This window comes from Pteropus alecto, unplaced genomic scaffold (assembly GCF_000325575.1).
Source record: "Pteropus alecto unplaced genomic scaffold, ASM32557v1 scaffold21, whole genome shotgun sequence".
NCBI lineage: Eukaryota > Metazoa > Chordata > Mammalia > Chiroptera > Pteropodidae > Pteropus > Pteropus alecto.
In genome coordinates, this window is record NW_006436282.1 from 26,040,143 (window position 1) to 26,058,937 (window position 18,795).

The following is an 18,795-nucleotide window of genomic DNA, read 5'->3' on the forward strand; positions in this document are numbered from 1 at the left end:
GTGAACTCCATGATCGGCAGCATCTCCCATGGGCAATCCCTCCTCCAAAACTGAACTTTCTCGTCTTACGTTCCTACAATTTCTCTCCTGGTTCCTCCTCTTCTCCCCAACCTTTAACTTTTGGGGTGCTCCATCCTGATGCCCCTTCAAAGCTCTCATCCAGTCTCACAGCTTTAAAGACTGTCTATACGCCGATGATACCCAGTTAAATCTCCAGCGCAGGACCGCCCCCGAACTCCAGATGTGTGCATCCAGCTCCAAAACCAGCATCTTTATCTGGATGTCTAAAAGGCGTCTCAAGATTCACATATCCAAGTCAGAACTGCTGATCTTCTATGCCCTCCGTCGACGTCAGAGACAACTCCCTGCTTCTACTGGTCCATGCTGACCCCTCTTTTTATGTCCCACCCCACATCCAATCTACTGAGAAATGCCATTGGCTCTGCCTTTACAATGTTTACTAGACTTGTCATGGTGATCACCCCGTTAGGTATATAAATGTTGAATGACTATGTTGTATACTTGAAACTAATATACTATTGCATGTTAACTATATTTTAATTTAAAAAATTAGAAATAGGAAAAAATACAGTGTTTCTTTTTCCTCCTCTGGAAGAAAGTGCATATACTATACATATCTGAAATCCAGCTACTTTTCAGTACCCAGCTGCTAATGCCCTAGGTCAAGATACCAGTTTCTCTGAACCTGCTCATGGTAGTAGAGTGTATAAACGTGCTCTCTCCTGCAGTCTAAACTCAACGCGTCAGCCAAACAGTTCTTCAAACTGTAAGTCACGTCCCGTCACACACACGCGCAATCCATGCCGTGATTTCTGTTTTCCCTCACGGGAAAAGCCACACTTGTCAGAACGGCCAATGAGGGCCTGTGGAGTCCTGCGCCCTCCAGTCCATCTTGCCTCCACCGGCCTTTCCCCGGTTGTCGCTCCCTGCCACACTGGCCTCCTCGCCCTTCCATCCCATGCTGGACGCTCTGGACTCAGGGCCTTTAACTGCTATCCCATCTTTTGGGAAAACTCTCGTCCAGGTACTTTCTCGGCCCATTTCCCTCATTTCATTCATATTTTTGGTCAACGTCATCTTCTTAGTGAGTCAAGGTCAGACATCCTTCCTTTCCTGCTTGACTTTTCTCCATGGCATTTTTAAGCATGTGAAATCCTTCTTTATTTGTTTATTGTCTGTTTTTCCCCAAGTAAAATATATGCGACTTAAGGAGAGAAATAGTATTCGGCTTCATTTCGCTGCTACAGCCCTGCTGCTAAGACATTAAATGTTTCGACTGAGCAAATGTCCATCCTGGTGCCCTTTATAAAGACAAAAATCTGTAAACAGTGCAAATATCTGTCGATAAGAGACCTATATTTTGATACAATGGGATACTATATATATCTATAATCACAATACATATCGTGGTTACACTGTGCAACTATTAAAAGTCTGAATAAATAGCAAATGAATCAATTAACTAAAGGAAAGAAGTCTGTGACACATTAGGTGAAAAGAATCAGGTCACAAAGTAATATACGTGATATTAGCTCATTTTTATAATAAAATCAAATAGGAAATTTTGTTAAAATATATACATTAAGGTAGCCTCTAATCCAAACATTCTTTAAGTGATCAAAACAGTCAACCCCCAGAGGCTTTAACTTTGGGTTTTCCCCTGATGACGTTAATGACATAGAAAAGCAGCAGGATTAGTTCTGACCCGGACAGGTGGGGATGGGAAAATAAGTCTGAGTGTTTCTGTAAGATTTTGTCTTATCTTATGGGCTCCAGTAAAAAGCAATTTCTCAACCTATTAAATAGCCAATAAAAGTCCAAGAGCCATTAGTGCTGGGCTTCTCGGGGCGAAGACAGGTGTGACCTGCAGAAATGTTTGGCGGCATTTGTATTCAGCTGGTTTCTTCCTTCAAGTTTCAGGACGATTTAAACAGCCCTGTTTCTAACTAAAGGTGGGTCAGGTGGCTGCTTCTGTCCCCGGCAGGCCCGCTGCACTGCGGAGGGCAAAGTCAGCCAGCCCGGCCGGGAGGCCTCAGGGGTAGGAGAAGATGGGATGAAACTCACGAAGCCGGGAAGAACGGAGTGAGAGGGACTTTTCTTTTTTCCGTTTCCTTGCTCTGTTCTGGCAAAATTAAGGTTTCATAATTCTCAAAGGACTCTTTGCTGGCAATTAAGTTGATGTTTCAAAGAACACGAAAAATCATAGTGAGAAAAGCACATTGAACTATATTTAATATTCAAAAGAGAAAAGGAGTCGTATTATCTGCATAGGAGAAAACTAGGCCTTCAGTCTGTCCTGCCAGGTCGCCTAAGCGTTAGAAGCACCTCCAACGAGGTCGCCAGGCACCTCACAGTTCTCCTGCCCAGAATCCAGTCCTAGTCTAGGTTTTACGCTTGTCGCTCAAGAACTTATGATGCAAAATCCTAGGTAATCAAGTTAGTGGTCAGAAGCCCCATACTGGGTACAGCAGCTTTGAGGCAGGCGATCATGGGAAATGACAGTGTTTTACAGCAAAAGAGCCAAGGACTACATGGGACAAGGGGCTTGTCTAGAGCTGCTCGGTGGTGGACATCGGACCAGAATCCAGGTCTTCTGATGTCCAATCTAGAGCTCTTAGCACTCCATCATCACACCCACTTAACCGTGCTCTACACTACCATGGCGGAGGCCGTGGGGTTCAACAGAGACTCCCAAACGTAGTGGGGGGTTTGGGCGGGCAGCCGGTCTGCTTAGGAATGACCCGGAGGGTTTCTTGAATGTGCTGATTTCTGGATTCCAATGCAGGGACTTATGTGTCACAGAAGCTCCCCCAAGTCAATCTGACGCACAGCCATGCTCAGGAATCAGTGGCCCGGGTGACACAAGACAGAAGAGCACAGAAACGGGCAGATTTCTGTTTTACAAAATGCAAGTCTTTCTCTTTACTCGCGCTATGAAAAGACAACATAGAAATATGCAATTAGAAACCTCAAAATAGCTTCTCTGGGGGGGACGGGTGGAGAGAAGTGATTCACACTTCTAAAGATGCTTAGGCCACAGATGCAATCTGTTCTTCTGGCCAAAACCCTTGGAAAGCCGAGTTAAGAGAAGCCACAGCGGGCTTATTTGCTGAGATCCAGCACTGTGTCCCACTCCCTAGAGGCAGGGAATGACCACACTCCAGAGACACGCGGGCGGCTGGCACTGACCTGCAAGGGGCTCGCGGCTTGACTTCCTAGCTTACGGCAGCCATCCCAGGGGACCTGGCTCCTTTTTAGGCCCTAGTGGCTGGGCTCACCTGCCTAGGCAGGAGGCATCTTCAGATGAGCGGTTTACTGACCTCTATGCGTCCCCACTGGAGCCCATGCTCTGAACTGGTTAAAGTTAGCCTATCCGTAGTAGCCAGGGGTTAGGTAGGAAAGAAGAAACAAGCTGGGAGCTGTCTGGAGGCAGTTGGGAATATAATAAATTAGGAAGTCACACAGCTGTGTGTTTTCTGAAACACAAGACTGAAAACAGATAATTTTTTCCTCTTTGGTGAACATACGGTAGTATGTTATTTTCTAGTTCAAATTTGGACGCAGTAGGCCTTCTCACCAAGTCACCCTGAGGAGGAAGAGGAGGGGGAGGGCTGAGAGGCTCCCAACGTTGCTCCCGCTTTGCGTCTCATCCAGCAGCACCTGAGCCTCCCTCCCTCCAGCTCTCTGAGGAAGCCGCTCGCTAGGCCAGGCGCCCAGCACCTTTTGCTCGCTCTCCCTCAGAGCTGGAAATTCAAAATCACTTCTATTTGTCTACGGCCATGCCACGCTGAACAAGCCTGATCCCGTCTGATCTCGGAAGCTAAGCAGGGTTGGGCCTGGTTAGTACTTAGATGGGAGACCACCTAGGAAAACCGGGTGCTGCAGGCATAAAAAATAAAAAAAATAAGGGATCGTAAGCTGACAAGGTCCTTGCAATCTGTGAGGTCAATCAAGGGCTGCCTTGCCACCATAAAAAAATCAAATCACTTTTATTTATTTATTCTGATTTTTTTCCTTCAAACTATATTTAAAATTTTTTCTGCTATAAAAAATTTATTTTTCATACTTTTATAACAATGCGTGTGCAAGTGTGTGCATGTGTATGTGTGTACAGTAAACGAGAATGATAAAGCCAGTATGGCAGAATGTTCACAGATGGAACTTGAGGAAAGGCGTGTATGTATATTCCTCGCTAAAGAAATGTTTCAGAAAAAGTAACATTTTTATTTCCATTCAGTTTTCATCGCTCTTCTTTATCTTTTCTTCCATACCAATGTTCACGTCCTTACTCTTCCAATGAACTTGACAATCAGCCATGAGTTTCCGTCCTAGCTCTCGCCGGTGTTTTGAAAAGAGATACAAGCTGCGCACTGATTTGGAGAGCTGACGTCTTTATCACAGTATTCACGTTTTCCTACCACGTAGAACACTTGCTTATTTATTTAAAACTTGTACTGTATATTTTAGCAAAGTCTTATCTTTTTCTTCCAGTAGGTCCAAGATGTTTTCTATTAAGATCATTCTGAACAGTTTATATTTTTATTGCCATTGCCAAAAAATTTCTTTTCATCCATTTTATAATTACCTAATTATCACTGACATATGAAAACACTATTAAATTTTATTTCCCCACTATGTAACTGCTCTTCTAAATCACATTAATTCTAACGGCTTTTCCTTTGCTTCTTCAGAGATTTCTAGATAAATAGGTTTCGTTGTCTATAATTCGAAATATGTTGTTTCTATCGATGAACTATACCTCTATTTGTGTGTGTTATCCAGATCGAGGAGGAATGATAACGATGAATACGGGCATCCAATAGCATCCTACTTTAGTTCTAGTTTTTAACAGGGAAGCTGTTTGGTCATCGCCACTTTGAATACAATGTTGGCTGGTTGCTTTACAGTAGCTTTTTTTTTTTTTTTAAATAATATGATGCTAAGAATGTGTCCTATTCCATGATCTTTAACAAATGATATTAAATGTTATCAAATACAATTTTAGCTTTAGTTGAAATCGGCATTGGAGTTTTCGCATTGCGTTTACTCACGTGAGAAGTGCACCAACTTCTTTTCTATCCCCAAGCTCCTCGGCTTCCCTGGGAAGCAGATTTTGAGCTGGACTGAAGGTCCATCAGCAGTCCATACAAAGGCCTTTCCTGACGCGTGCTTTGCAAACATCCATGATTCATTTATTTTATTTTATTTTTTATTTGCCCTTTTCTAGTTTTTTAAAAAAAATCTCGAATTATCTTTATGCTTTTCTACAAACCACTTTGACTTTGAAGGGAAATGGGCCACAAATGAAAGAAGAAAAGTACTAAAAAACAGTAAAAAGTATAACAACACAGGCGCAGATCAAGTGTTCCTCCACAGGAGGGTGCGATGCCCTCGCATGGCAGGGGGTTCAGAGGAGGGACCAAGACAGTCACCCATACCTGATGTTCGAGATGAACCTGAAGGGCTACGGGCAGGAGAACACAGTGGGAGCCTGTGTTCTGTCGACGGGTCTGGGTCGCTCTTCATTAAGAAGCAAACCTCCCAGGCTCCCCTCTCAATCTATAACCTAACATAACCTAAGAGACGCCAAGAACAGATGCTATGTATCACCTCGGAAATAATGTAAAGAGGAGCAAGTCCCTAAAAAATCTATGATACATATAACTTATTTTCATCTACTTATAATTGAGATGTGCTTCATAAGGTCTCCTTTCAACTGCCAAGTTTAATTTCTCTCATAATCACTTTCTACAGAGATAAGCATGACATGGTGATTTTAGAGGTACCTACAAGTACCACCTTCTGAAACACAGATAAACCAGTGCAGAATCTCAAAAGTATTAATAAACAGTAGAAAGTATGACAACACAGGCATAGACAAAGTGTTTTCTTTAAGACAGCCACTAGGTGTACAGAAAGAGTAGGCTTTGCTACGGATGCATCTCGGAGTCTCTAAGTCTATGTATATTCAGGTTAGCATCTCCTTCGCAAATAAGCATTTTATAGTTAATGAAACACTTTAATCTACTTTTCCTCAACCAAGAATGATGATGATGATGATGATGATGATGATGATGGCGATGATGATGATGTGATGGTGATGATGATGATGGCGATGAGGATGATGTGATGGTGATGGTGATGATGATGATGATGATGATGATGGTGATGATGATGTGATGGTGATGATGATGATGGTGATGATGATGACAGTGATAATGGTGATGGTGATGATGATGATGGTGATGATGAGGATGATGATGTGATGATGAGGATGATGGCGATGATGATGATGGTGATGATGATGATGGTGGTGATGATGGTGATGATGGTGGTGGTGATGGTGACGATGGTGGTGACAGAGATGATGGTGATGATGGTGATGATGATGATGGTGATGATGATGAGGATGATGGTAATGATGATGTGATGGTGATGATTATGATGGTGATGATGATGATGGTGATGATGATGACGGTGATGATAATGGTGATGGTGATGATATTCCCATATTACAAATGGGAGAATAAGGAACAAGATGGCTAACCATCTTGACGAAAGCCGTTACATCCGCTATGCCTGTTACCCAGGGCTTCTGTTTCCGAATGTAAGAATCTTATGCAAAGTCCTCCTGACTTGTGATAAAACTATTATAAATCCTGGTATCAGTTTCATAATTATTCTAAGTAACCACTACAGAATAAATTGTATGCTCTCTCTTATGACAGTTTTAATTTGGGCCAAAAGTGGATGTAACTTTCTAAAGCCAGGTTAAGGCCTTGAACATTTACTTTAATTTGTTTTGATTCTGTTATTATTGTTGTTTACTTTAAATTTAAGGTTGAAATAGAAACAGAATATGAACATTCAAGACAAAGTCAAGACCCAAGAGGCTTCAACTTTCCCTGAAGTGTGGATACGAGCTAGTATTTGGAGGAAAAAAAAAAACCCTTAAGAGGTTTAATGTTAAAAGTGGATTTTCTTGAGTTTTCTTTAGCCAGAAAGTTCTAAGAATGAAAGTGATGGATGGGACTTCTCAAAGTATGACAACGCCAGTGTCCCAGAGCAAAGTGTCTGTTCTAATTGCTGCCGCACACCAAAGAGTCCGGTCGGATTGCTCCTCTGTGTTATTTTTACTTATTAAAGCAGAGGTGTCTGGGTGATGAATTACACAAGGTGCTCCACTCAGCGCCACCGATGAGTTATAATAAATATTGCTACTGAAAGACGAAGTAAGGAAATGCCACACATTTTTGTAGAGTGTGATGTAGATTTCATTCTTGTTGTTTTAAACAGAGAAGTAATTATTGAATTTTAACCTAATTATATATGGCCAAACAGGTGAAGATGGTAAAATTGTTTCTGAGGAATATGAAGCCTTGAACCACAAATGTATGTTCATTCTGCCCTTCAAAATACACCTGAGAATAACCTACACAAAAAAAAGTCTAATTGAGGAAATGGAAATATCCATCTTCTAAAAGAAAAGCAAGGTTGTGGAGCCTTAGCATCTTAGTGATGAAAAATGAAATACATTATAATAAAACTTCGATTTCCATTTTTCTGCAACCTTTGGTATTGCTCCATTAAAAAAAAAAATACTACTGCATTTCGCCAATTCCCAATAAAGGCAAAATGACGGAGGGCTATAATCTGACTTCGATTTGTTATAGTTTTCTACTGCAGTAAGGAAAATGCAGAAAAGACTTTTTAAAGTAAAGGGAATGAATTAAGGAGTTTCCAGTAGCTATTTTCCCTATCTTAATAAACTCCCATTTTCTTTGGCTATCTATGGCCGTCCTGTGGCCGTCTGCTCAGGGAAGGCTGATTTCACATCTAGTCTCAAGTGTGGCTAATGGCAGGTCGTACCTTCAAAAGATTCCACTCCCTCCGCAGTGACTGGGCTGGGCACAGGCACAGGTGACAGCGTTAGCCCACGAGGCACCAGAGGAAGTGTGCTAACTGGCTTTTGGAAACATTCTCACACACCTAAAAGAGACTCACTGGCAGAGACAGCCTCTTGTCCCTCTGGGCCATGGAACAGTGGCTGCCATTCTGCTACCAGCCCAAGGACATACTTGGTATACCAAGGATGGCAGAGCCGAAAGACAGGAAGAACTCGGGTCCCTGATGACATCGCTAAGCAGTTAACCAACTCCAGGACCTACTCAACTCTGAAATTATGACATTCAATAACTGTTCTTCCATTGGCCATTTGGGGTTGGGATTTCTACAACCTGCAGCTGAAAGCCCCCGACTGATACATTATCTGGGCCAGGGCTTGAGTGAGGCAAGCTTGTCCCTGGCCTTGGCCCTGGATGTCATTGGGCTCACAAATTCTTATCCCATCCAGGAAACGCTGGCACCCACTGTGGTGACGTCCGAACTCCCTGGTGCTGCAAACCCTTACAGCCCGACGCCAGCCTCTTTCGCCAGCAATTCCTCTATTCGCTTGTTTCCTCGAGCCTTCTCCTCCAGCCGCACGGAAGCGGAATTATTCTTTGAACCTCCTGGTCTTTTCAACGATCGTTCTCACTGCCTGGAATTTCCAACCACTGTTGCCTACCACATACACGCCTCTACCATTCTTTGCCCGTGTGATTCCGCAAACTTAAGATGTGTCACATCTTCCAAGATTCTCCCTTCCTCAGCCTGCCCAGCTCCTCGTGAAGGACAGGAACCGAACACTGCTTCCTAATGACGTTAATATAACTTAAACGCAGTATTACGAATGGCAGATGATTTATGATTATTCACGTGAAGGACTCTCCAGTTAGCATGTGAACTGCTTGAGGACAGAGGGTGTGGCCCGTGTCATCAGTGATTAGATTGTGACTACAGAGAAGGAACCCTGTGGTTATCGAATACATAGATGAAGAAGAGACGTAATAAAACATCCCAGCTCTGCCTAACGCTGCAATGTAAGTGGGTTAGTGATGCTATCCAAAAGATAAGTATGTAACCTATTTGTATCAGAAACCAAGTATTCCTTGCACCCCTCAGCGACTTATTGCTTTGAGGACAGCATGACAATAACAGAAACAAGTTACAATTTTAGCCCCTGTTAGGATCTTCGTAAGGACTTCACATCTATAACGAGGATCTATGGGTTTACCTGGGCTACGTCTCTCTTATTCCTTGAGGATACCACACCCCACTTTCTCTCACCCTCACCTCCCCCCAAACATACTTCTTCTTTTGAAGGCTTGCTCTTCCCTCTACCTCATCTCGTTCCAAGTATAAAACCTGTGCCATTAGGATCTGTGACCATATCCAGGCCCATAATTGTTCTTACTGATTTTTAAAATTGAAACCAAAGGAAAACAAGTGCCTGGCTCTCAAGAGACCCTCATGGATAAAGCAGATTAAAAAGAATGATTGCAGTTGAAATATAGAGAGTGAAGGAACAAGGGACATTGTTCCAGGTCCTGGTTCCAACTGTCACTTAAGCCAGAGCACTCTCCTTCCGGAGAACTGAGAAGAAGCATGCCCGACGCATCCAATTAGTAGCTGAGCGGTGATTTCAAGACGGATCATCCAGATGCTAAAATGCAACCACTGGACTTGCCTGCCTCTTTCTATACTGTTCTTTGGGCATCCTGGACAGCAATCTGAGCCAGTGACCCTAGACAAGATGCAGGCAGTGTAAGTCTTCTCTTCATTAATAAACATAGATGCTATTGATCTCAATTAAGTCCTGGGGGTGTCATAGGCTTCAGCTAAGTGACCTTGATAAAAGTGGTCTGAGAACATAAATAGACATTGTTTTTCTTACCATACTATTAAACATTGGCCTCTTCCAATGTCAATGACTAAGAAGCAGAAAATAGGGCTATTTAAAAGGTAATCTAAAAAAAAAAAAACCAAAAAACAAAAAACATGTGCCTAAATATTTGGTATCAGTCATTTAATTGAACATTAATATATTTCTTTTCAATAGCAAAATATAATAGGTAATTCTGAAGTGTGTTTCCTCAAAAGACTTCAAGTTAAATCGAAAGACGAAGCATTTCTAGAAAATTAAATTGTCCTACTTTTGTATATATCCTTTTTTCCAATCAGTTAGATTTTTCGTTAGGTACATCTGTGGTTTTAGCTCTTGCTTATAGATCTAATGTGGCCATGTTCTTCCAGGTCAATTACTAACACAAATCTGAGAAGAACTGTGAATTTAAGAATAGAGAAAAGCAGACACATACAGTCCAAAAGATGACGGATTTGCTTGTAAAACTAATTTTCTCAGGAGAAAAATAGACATCTCCTTCACCGTAAGGACACACTCAGATTTGTTTTTCATATTAGCAACTTATTTAATATGGCAATAGGCAAGAGGCAATCCATTAAAAAGCAATTTTCCTCTTACCTCAGGGTATTTCATCATCTGATGTCTAGCTCTCAGTCAGAATGTAGCAATCCTTTAATATTTTATGAGCAGAAAACAACTTATTTGGGCATATTGACTTCAGAAACGTGAGGATCTTTTGTCAGCCATGCAAAATGTCCAGAATGGCTTTTGCAATGGATGCTGAGCCGTGGATCGACTTGAAAACTTAAACTATCAAAATACTGGAATAATCAGGCTTTAGAACAGATCATGGGAATATCCACATGTATACATAAAATGACTCATAACTAATAGGAGAAAGTATCAGTCCCAACTCGTTCTTATGCTCTCTGCAGTGGACGTTTCTTGGGGACAGGGACCTTATCTGGTTCACTTCTGTACCTGCAGTGTCCAACGGAGTCCCTGCATATTGTAGTAATCAACAGAATTTTACGGAACAAATGAGTACATGCATTTGTCATCTTAGTCGAAGGGAACTTGCCATGAGTATGTAAGGCCACAGCCGTCTGGGCTCGGCCTTGCTGCGGGGACTGGAACCGACCAGCTAGGAGCAAGGAGTGGCAGAGCGTTGGGAGCCATCCATCCTGCAGAAGGTAGAGCACGGGATAATCTACAGTGCGAGAGTGGCATCTGGGGTACCCCCAGGGATCCCCAAGGTATTGGCCTTCATCCCCACTCTGTTATCTCAGCCCGTAGGACCTGGCTTGACCACTATGTCCTCAAAAGTCTGGGAGGGCTGCTCTCCACCAGCCAGCAGTCAGCCCCTATTCCGTACGCACCCGCCCCCCGCCCTAACTCCCAAAGCACAGAGCTAACAGTTACTTGAGCGACACTGTCTGCTCTGACTCTGCCACCGCGGCCCCCCTCTGCCCACTGGACGGGGCCCAGTTGCTCCACATTTACCCTGCCTTCATGCTGCCATCTTTTCCAAGTTAGTCCCCTTGGGTTGACTAACTGTCCCCAGGGGACACCTCTTGCCCTTAGGACTGCAACTTCAGCCACCGAGGTTACCTGCGATCGAGCCAACATGAGCACAACCTCCATCCCGCACTGCTTAAGGATGGGGATGCATTCTGAGAAATGTGTCATTAGGCAGTTCTTGTTGTGAGGACATCAAGGAGTGTATCTACACAAGCCTAGGTGGTACATAGCCCACTACACACCTCGGCTCTATGGGATAGCCTAATGCTCTGAGGCCATAAGCCTGTGTAGCATCCTACTGCAGATAATGACACAAGATTAAATCAAGCAGAAGAGAAAACGATGCCATCGAGAGACGTGGTAAATGTGGGATGTGTGAGGCTGCTGCTGGCTTAACACAACACGGTGTACAGTACAGTAAGTACGTGAACCAGTAACATTTATTATCATATACTGTACACGACTGCATGAGCTATACTTTTATGTGACTGGCAGCCCAGTAAGCTTGTTTGTCCCAGCGTCGCCACAAACACCTGTGTGATGAGTTGCGCTATGACGTTATGATGGCCACTTCACTGGGCCGCAGGGCTTTTTGCTCCATTGTAATCTTATGAGACCACCATCATACATATGGTTGCTGATGACCAAAACATCGTTATGCAGTGCATGATGACACTTGAATTATCATCCCAAATATTACCAATCTACTTCTGAGAAAAGGTGGGGACGTAAGACCACAGTGAGGTTTGTGCTTACGTTACCTAAGGACACAAAGGTGGCAAGGGACAGAAACAGAACCCTGCTCCCCTTCGCCTCCAACGGTCTCCGTGTCCTCCACCATCTCTCTGTCCTGTGTTAACTTTTGGCATGACAGACACATGTCGGTTGGGCAGGGAAGAGTAGAAAGCTGGGTATGGCAGTCAAAGCACAGACAAGGGTACCTTCTGCTGCCATGGAGATGAGAGCCAATGGCCCCCGGGGAAGGCGGAAGTGGGGGAGGGGCAAGGAAAGGGCAACATGGGGAAATAGCCTGTCCACAAGGAGCGCCAGCCAAGTAGCGCATGACGGTGGCCCCGTGTCTGAAAATCCTAGACGGTCTGCAGTCATTTTAGCAAGTGATTTTCTACAGTTTCCCCCATAAAATTGAGATTAACGTGAAACAGTCAGAGTTATCAGACTGAAGATTCAAAAAAAATGATTCGGGACCTTGATAGTTCAGCCGAATACACGGGGAGCTACATGCAGTGCACGTGAATCTCAGCAAATTGGTCGAATGAGAACTCACCTCAGGGACCCAGGTAAACTGAAATGACCACATGGGCGATCAGTGGACCTGAGGATATCGACACAGAAACCTCCCAGGTCAGGCTGTAACTCTACTCGGGCAAAAGTGCCAGAGTTTGGGCTCGTGAGTAATGCCCTTCCACGACAGTTCCCGTCACCGTCAGCTCCCACCCCCCACCCACACCCACTGGAGCATGGTGACATCTGCTGTGCTTGTCAAACAGGCGTGACTTCTTAGTTTTTTCCTCACTAAGTTCTAAAATTTCTAGTTGACTTGAGCGGTACCACGGTCAGTTCTACTCTGTAAATAACACCATAACCCACTTTCCAATTTAATCGTCAGATTTCTTCCCATGAATCGTTTCAGATTTTTTTTTTAAGCTCTCAAGCAGGTGAGCGAATATGTATGCTTCCACAATGACGCCAAACACCCAACATTTCTGCAGTACAGCCTTTCCTGGTGCTCATTCGTTAAGCCTGCTAGGAAAGATGTATGCATGTGTCAGCTACTGGAGCACGGACACCGCAGAGAATGGAAGGCAGCTGCCTTAAGGAGCCTCTTCGTTGATGATGGTTGAGGGTCAAGTTCAATCAGATCCACTCTAACAGGCTAAAGCCACATTATGCCAGTGAGTGAAAGGCAAAAAAATCATTGCGCTCTCTTTGTCTGGGTGTCTTCTCCTCCGTTTTGTAATATAAGTAAGAAAAAGAGCAGTAAGCATATCTCTGACCCTATTTTTCATGATCAGCTACCCATCTGCTTCGATAATTCTTTCCTTCTTAGAGAAAGCATTTTAAACAAGTGAGACACTGGGAGCAAGAGATTTCATTAAGGTATTGAATTTTTTCTTTGTAGAGAAAAATTGTTTAAAAAGAAAGAAAATGATCTATTGGTAGGTTAAAAGCTAGAATTATAGGGAAGAGAAGTCATAGATCTTTTCCCTAACAGTATTAAATGCCAGTCTGTTTTAATGTATACTTATTTTTATGATATTTGGAACTCAGTCACAGTACCTGCAAAATTTTCCATTCTTGTAGATTTTAACAATGTTTACTCCCAGAGGAGACACGCAGAAATACACACAGAGGAAACCAAAGAGCGTTGGTCCACGTGATGCCTGTGTATAGCTGTCAGCACCTTGGGACTGCTCTGAGGGGGTCAAGGCACAACCCTAAAAGCCAGTCTCTCTGCCCAGCTTCATGCCCACAGGGGGACAAATGTACTTACGCAGCTCGCCCACTTTCAGGATGTCACACAGCATCTTGGTCAGCTCTATGCTGCTGCGGCCAAAGGGACATTCGTGCTTATCTTCCCGGCTACTGTTCTCAAGCACAATCTGTACGGAGGAAAGGGACATGAGTTTGTGCAAATGCCAGAGACGCTGGCCTTCCTGTGAGGGAGAAACAAACGCTCTCCAGATCGCAGTGCAGGTGAGTGAATAGGTATGCTCACTCACCGCACCGCGGGCCCCGGGCCCAGACAAAATCGTACCCTAAGCATATTCTTGGTATGTTGAACCTAAAACGCATACGTTTTCCGTATATCCTACAGCGTTTTTAGACCCTGTAAGAGGACACTGTGCTCGCTGATGTCTACTTGCACAGGGAAGCCTATGGATAGAGTTGTTCACAATAGTACAAGAAAGAAGTTTTTACTTCAGTGACAAAATCTCTCTCCTGCCCTCTCGGTCGTATCTTCTGTTTCCTAGAGCAGCAACTCTCCTGAGACTTCAACTCCCGCATTTGAACCACGTATTTCCCACAGGAGTTTCCATGTGTTTACAGGGTGTCGCCCCTGGCCTTAGTTGACTGAACCACACTTAAGGGACATGTGACACAAACTGGGCCGACCACGCTCCTTCCCTGAGACTTACAGGGAAAGGGAAAAATTGGCCCGACTATGCTGACAGCCACCAAGGGCTGCGAGTGTAGGAGCTACCCGAATGCGAGCCTGCAATTAAAAAATAAATAAAAGGAGGAAAGAAAGGAGCCGAATGCAGGAGGAAACAGCGAGGAGAGGCAGTGGGAGCCTTGGGAGCACCGAGCGGCTGGGCCCACTCGTTCCTGCAGCAAAGCGACTTCCCCGTCCTTCTGGTTTGTTTGCTCCATCCTTCCTCCAAAAACCCACCGGTCACCTAACAAATCCCGCTCTTTCCTGAGGGCAGTTTGAGCTATTCCAACCGCAAGTAAGAGAGCCGATCTACCCATAGATTCAACAAAAGTAAAACAGCAAAAGTCTGTCTTCGTTACTAAACTTCAAATTCATATGCTGACCGAAGGACTAACCAGCTTATCCATCTCTGATGCCACTTCTGACATCGCCCGCGCATGGTCTTGTAACTAGCTCCTCAAGGCCCACACTGCCCGGAGGAGGTGTCGGCCAGGAGCCCCTACAGTGATGCAGTGTGCCAGCTTCTGAGGTTTCTCCCCATAGGCTGTGGGCACGTATGTGGCAGGAAGGGTGTCCTACTCATTCAGCCAACGACAGTAACTGCGCACCTATTATCAACCAGGAAGTCACCATCCCGTGGCGATCACGACAGAGCAAGGCTCTGACTTCACGGGGCATTCATCCCCACGGAGGAAGATAGATAAGAGACGTGATCGTATTTGTCACAAATGCTATGAGAAAAAAATTTAGTGGCCGAGGTGGCAAACAGTAATGGAGAAGGCCTGGGGCGGAGGGTTTAGCCACCAGGTGACAGCTGAGAATCAAAGGTTGGGAACAAGCTTGCCGTGCCAAGGTCTGGGAGAGAGAGCATTCCAAGCGGAGGGGTCACGGACAGAGGCCCTGAGCTGAGGGGGGTGCATTTCGGGCCAGCACTCTGCCTGGTGAACGGCGGGGAGGGGTCTGGAGCCGCACGGGGCCACGTCTTGGGTTGAGGAGACTGAGGGGCCTTAGAGGCGGGACAGGGCCACAGCCCCGTGGCTGTGGGGGTGTCGTTCTAAAACTCTGAGAGGCTAACCCCGAGGCTTAGACGGGCAAGTGACGTCACTTGATTTATTTTGAAAAAGATCTGTGTGTGAGGAGAGTGGACAGTTGGGAGTAAGAGAGAAAGCACAGCCCTTCTAGAGGGCCCGGGCAGTGGCCGGGGCAGTGTCCATGACAGGAGCCGGGGCAGCTCAGACGGGGCCTGTGCAGTCACTCGGCACCAATAAGTGATCAAAAAAGGCAAAGAGACGCAGGAAGGCACGATGAGGACAAGGACGGGAAGGCTTTCGGGAAAGAGGGATAAAAGGGAGACTCTTTGGAAAGAGAGAAGAAAAAGAGAAGAAGGAAATGTGCCATTTTATCGGTGCAGACCGGGCTCCGAGGAGCGGAGTGATGGGAGGGATCTCGACACTGGGCGAATGGTTTAAAGCCAAAGGAGTGAGATTTTAAGAAACACGTGCTCCGATTATTTTCGGCACAAACACTGTAACAACAACACGTGCACGCACACAACTATGTACCCACTGATGGTCCCCCAATAACCAATCAATCTCCAATTGGGGATGGTCCTTCCGGCGTTGTGTTTATACGCAGCTGCAATCACACCGCAAACGGTTTGCACCGTCGATCTCCTTGGCCACCGGAAGCATCGTGGGCGGCCTCCGCAGCCTTCATCATGATCACTTCGTCCACCTCATGATTGTCCAAGAAGTTGGTGAACCATCCCATCTCGAGGGCCTTTTCAAGTCTGCAGCGTATGCTCCCAGACATCACTACACACTGATCGGCATCATGCCCTCACCGTGCTCCGGATTCACGGTAACAACTCTTCCTTGCAGTCTCTCTAGGAAACACATGTTCTGGTTTGTTGGGTTTTTTTTTTTTCTCTGAAAAAAGCTGCACAGAAACTCCATCTAAATCTCTTCTCCTGCCAAGCAGGGAACAGCCACTGCAGGGGGCCTCGAAAGTCCCAGTCCCTCTTCGAGGTCTCTTCGGGACAATCTGCCTGAGCATAAAGTCTCATTTGACTGAGCCTGAGTCACCCTCTTCCTTTCAGGAGAATCCTTGCTGGGTCTAAGCAGGAATTCCAGCTCAGGAGGGGAGGGCAACGAAAAGCTCATCCTTCAGTGAATCTTCATTTCTCTTTTAAAAATCGTGTCTCTGAGACAGCCATTCATCTCAAGGAGAAAATCTGAATCTCCCAACAATAGGGAAAAGAATGGAAAAAACAGAACGAGAAGACGACAGAACATGAAGATGGAAGACAGGCCACATCTAGCCAGCTCCCAGCTCCCAGCGAGGATATTCCGCTGCATTTCACATTAACGTTCTATTAACATTTCATGAGCACATCAATATTTAATGAGGATGTGATCTGCATACATTGTAGGTAGAATTACTGCAGCCAATAAATGTTCCGGAAACATTTCCAAGGCACAGTTTATTAGCAGGCACTAAATTAAGGAGTAATTTAAGTAATCAATATGTAAATCAGCTTGGAGAAGCCCTACTCTTTAATCTTTAATGTATCATCCACCTTATTATATTTATCCACCTACAGAAAAATAAACCCTCCTTCTTGACTGATTTCTTCAGACATGGCAGACGCAAATCTCTAAAGTTACTTGTGCGGGTTTTCAGGTCAACATTCTTACAGAAATATTATAGAAAAGACTGTGATGATGAATGTTTCTAGTTAGATATTACTATAATGAGAAATAATTCTTAAACTGGATGGTGGCTTTTTAAAAATTTAGCACACCGATGTATCTACATTCAATTCCAACATTCTGGTATTAACCATGTTTACCTAAGACATTTTGAAAAGCTTCATTTATTCATATCAAGTCATATTTTTCACCCTGATTTTTCCCTCACTGTTCATTTTTAAGAGCAAACATACTGAAGCAGATACCATGATGGATAAAGAACTACGACCTGCTGTCATCACTCGTCTCAGAATATGTCAGACACCAAAAGACGTTGTAACAGTCTGAGTGTTTTATAAAATAAAACACAGGGCATTCGTGCACTATTAAGTACAACACATTTTACAGAACACTTTATAGTTCACAGAGTATATTTACATATATTCTATTAACTGATCCTCAACAAGTCCGTAAGATCGATGAGGCAGGTATTATTATTATTCTCTTTGATGCTGAAATGAGAGAAAGAGGTGACTATTCAGATCATATATGGCTGGTCTAAGTTGGTCCTGGAATTCAGATTTTAAGATCCCCAATTCCAAATCTCTTCTTGACCTGCTTTAGTTTACAGACGGCCTTCGCATACTTATTGCCATAAAACTCAACGGATTTCATGTCTAAAGAGGCTAAGAGAACTCTGATTAATGTCCTGTACCTCACTGACGTGGCTCTATAAATCCCAGCCCCTCCTGGACGAAGGCATAAGATTCTCTCTTACGTCATTTATCCCTGAAGACGAGTAACGAGCTGTCAAGACGAGTGACCAAAGCGGCTGTGGAGTGTCCCCACAGGTTTTATTTCCATAAATTTTGAGTCCCCCTCAGAAGGCCTGGTGTTTCGTCACCTTCTTCTTCAGCGATGCAGATCACGAACCTTTTTGGTTTGGGCATGACCATTAAATGCTGAGCCCAGAGCTCACCACACTCCACTGCTGCCCTTCGCTTGACTCCCGGGACCACCCTCGGCCTCAGCATCGCGTTGCTCACTTATATTCAGCTGGTTGTCCCTGACACACTTTCCTCCCCTTTCTTCCACATCCGGGCAAGTGCAACCCTTTCCGCTTTCCCTGGAGCCAGCCCTGGAGCCTCGAGGGCCTTTTCCATCACCTCTCATCTCTGGAGGCTTCTTTGGCATGCTGCTTCAACTCTAATGGAGGGTCACATGAAGCACAGTGGTCCCCTCACAGGCTGCCAAAGATTGTGTTCTCTCCAGAGAGAAGGGATTGTCTGTCTTGCCCCAATTCTGACACAAAGTCACTGTGGGAAACTCAATAATGTAAACAACCTGAGCAAAGATCGTGTAAGTTTGCACAAGGCATCCCATCTCTTTGTTAGATGTACAAAAGTGCCATAAACCCACTTCATGGGACAGCTGCGCGTCTGAAATCACAACACAAAAGCAAAGGGCCTAAAACAGACCTGACGGAGTTGGTGTTTGTTATCTCTTTATTGCCCCTCCCGCCCCCCGCTTCCTATTCCTGTGTGGCCCTTGGTCTAAACTTCGTACAACACTTTTACCAGCAACTAAACCAAACTCGTGAAGGCAGTGAAACTGGACCTCTGGTGACAGCCCTCTGGGGACAT

The 18,795-nt window shown here is 44.6% G+C and overlaps 1 protein-coding gene and 1 pseudogene across 1 annotated transcript in view; one reads left to right on the forward strand and one right to left on the reverse strand.

Moving 5' to 3' along the window:
• Positions 1-18,795, reverse strand: part of ELMO1 (engulfment and cell motility 1) — a 404,818-nt gene that overhangs the window by 192,923 nt on the left and 193,100 nt on the right. Inside the window, 1 exon segment of the mRNA XM_006912067.2 lies at positions 13,800-13,908. Within this exon segment, the coding sequence (XP_006912129.1) occupies positions 13,800-13,908 (109 nt within the window).
• On the forward strand, positions 3,791-3,909 carry LOC112479960 (annotated as a pseudogene).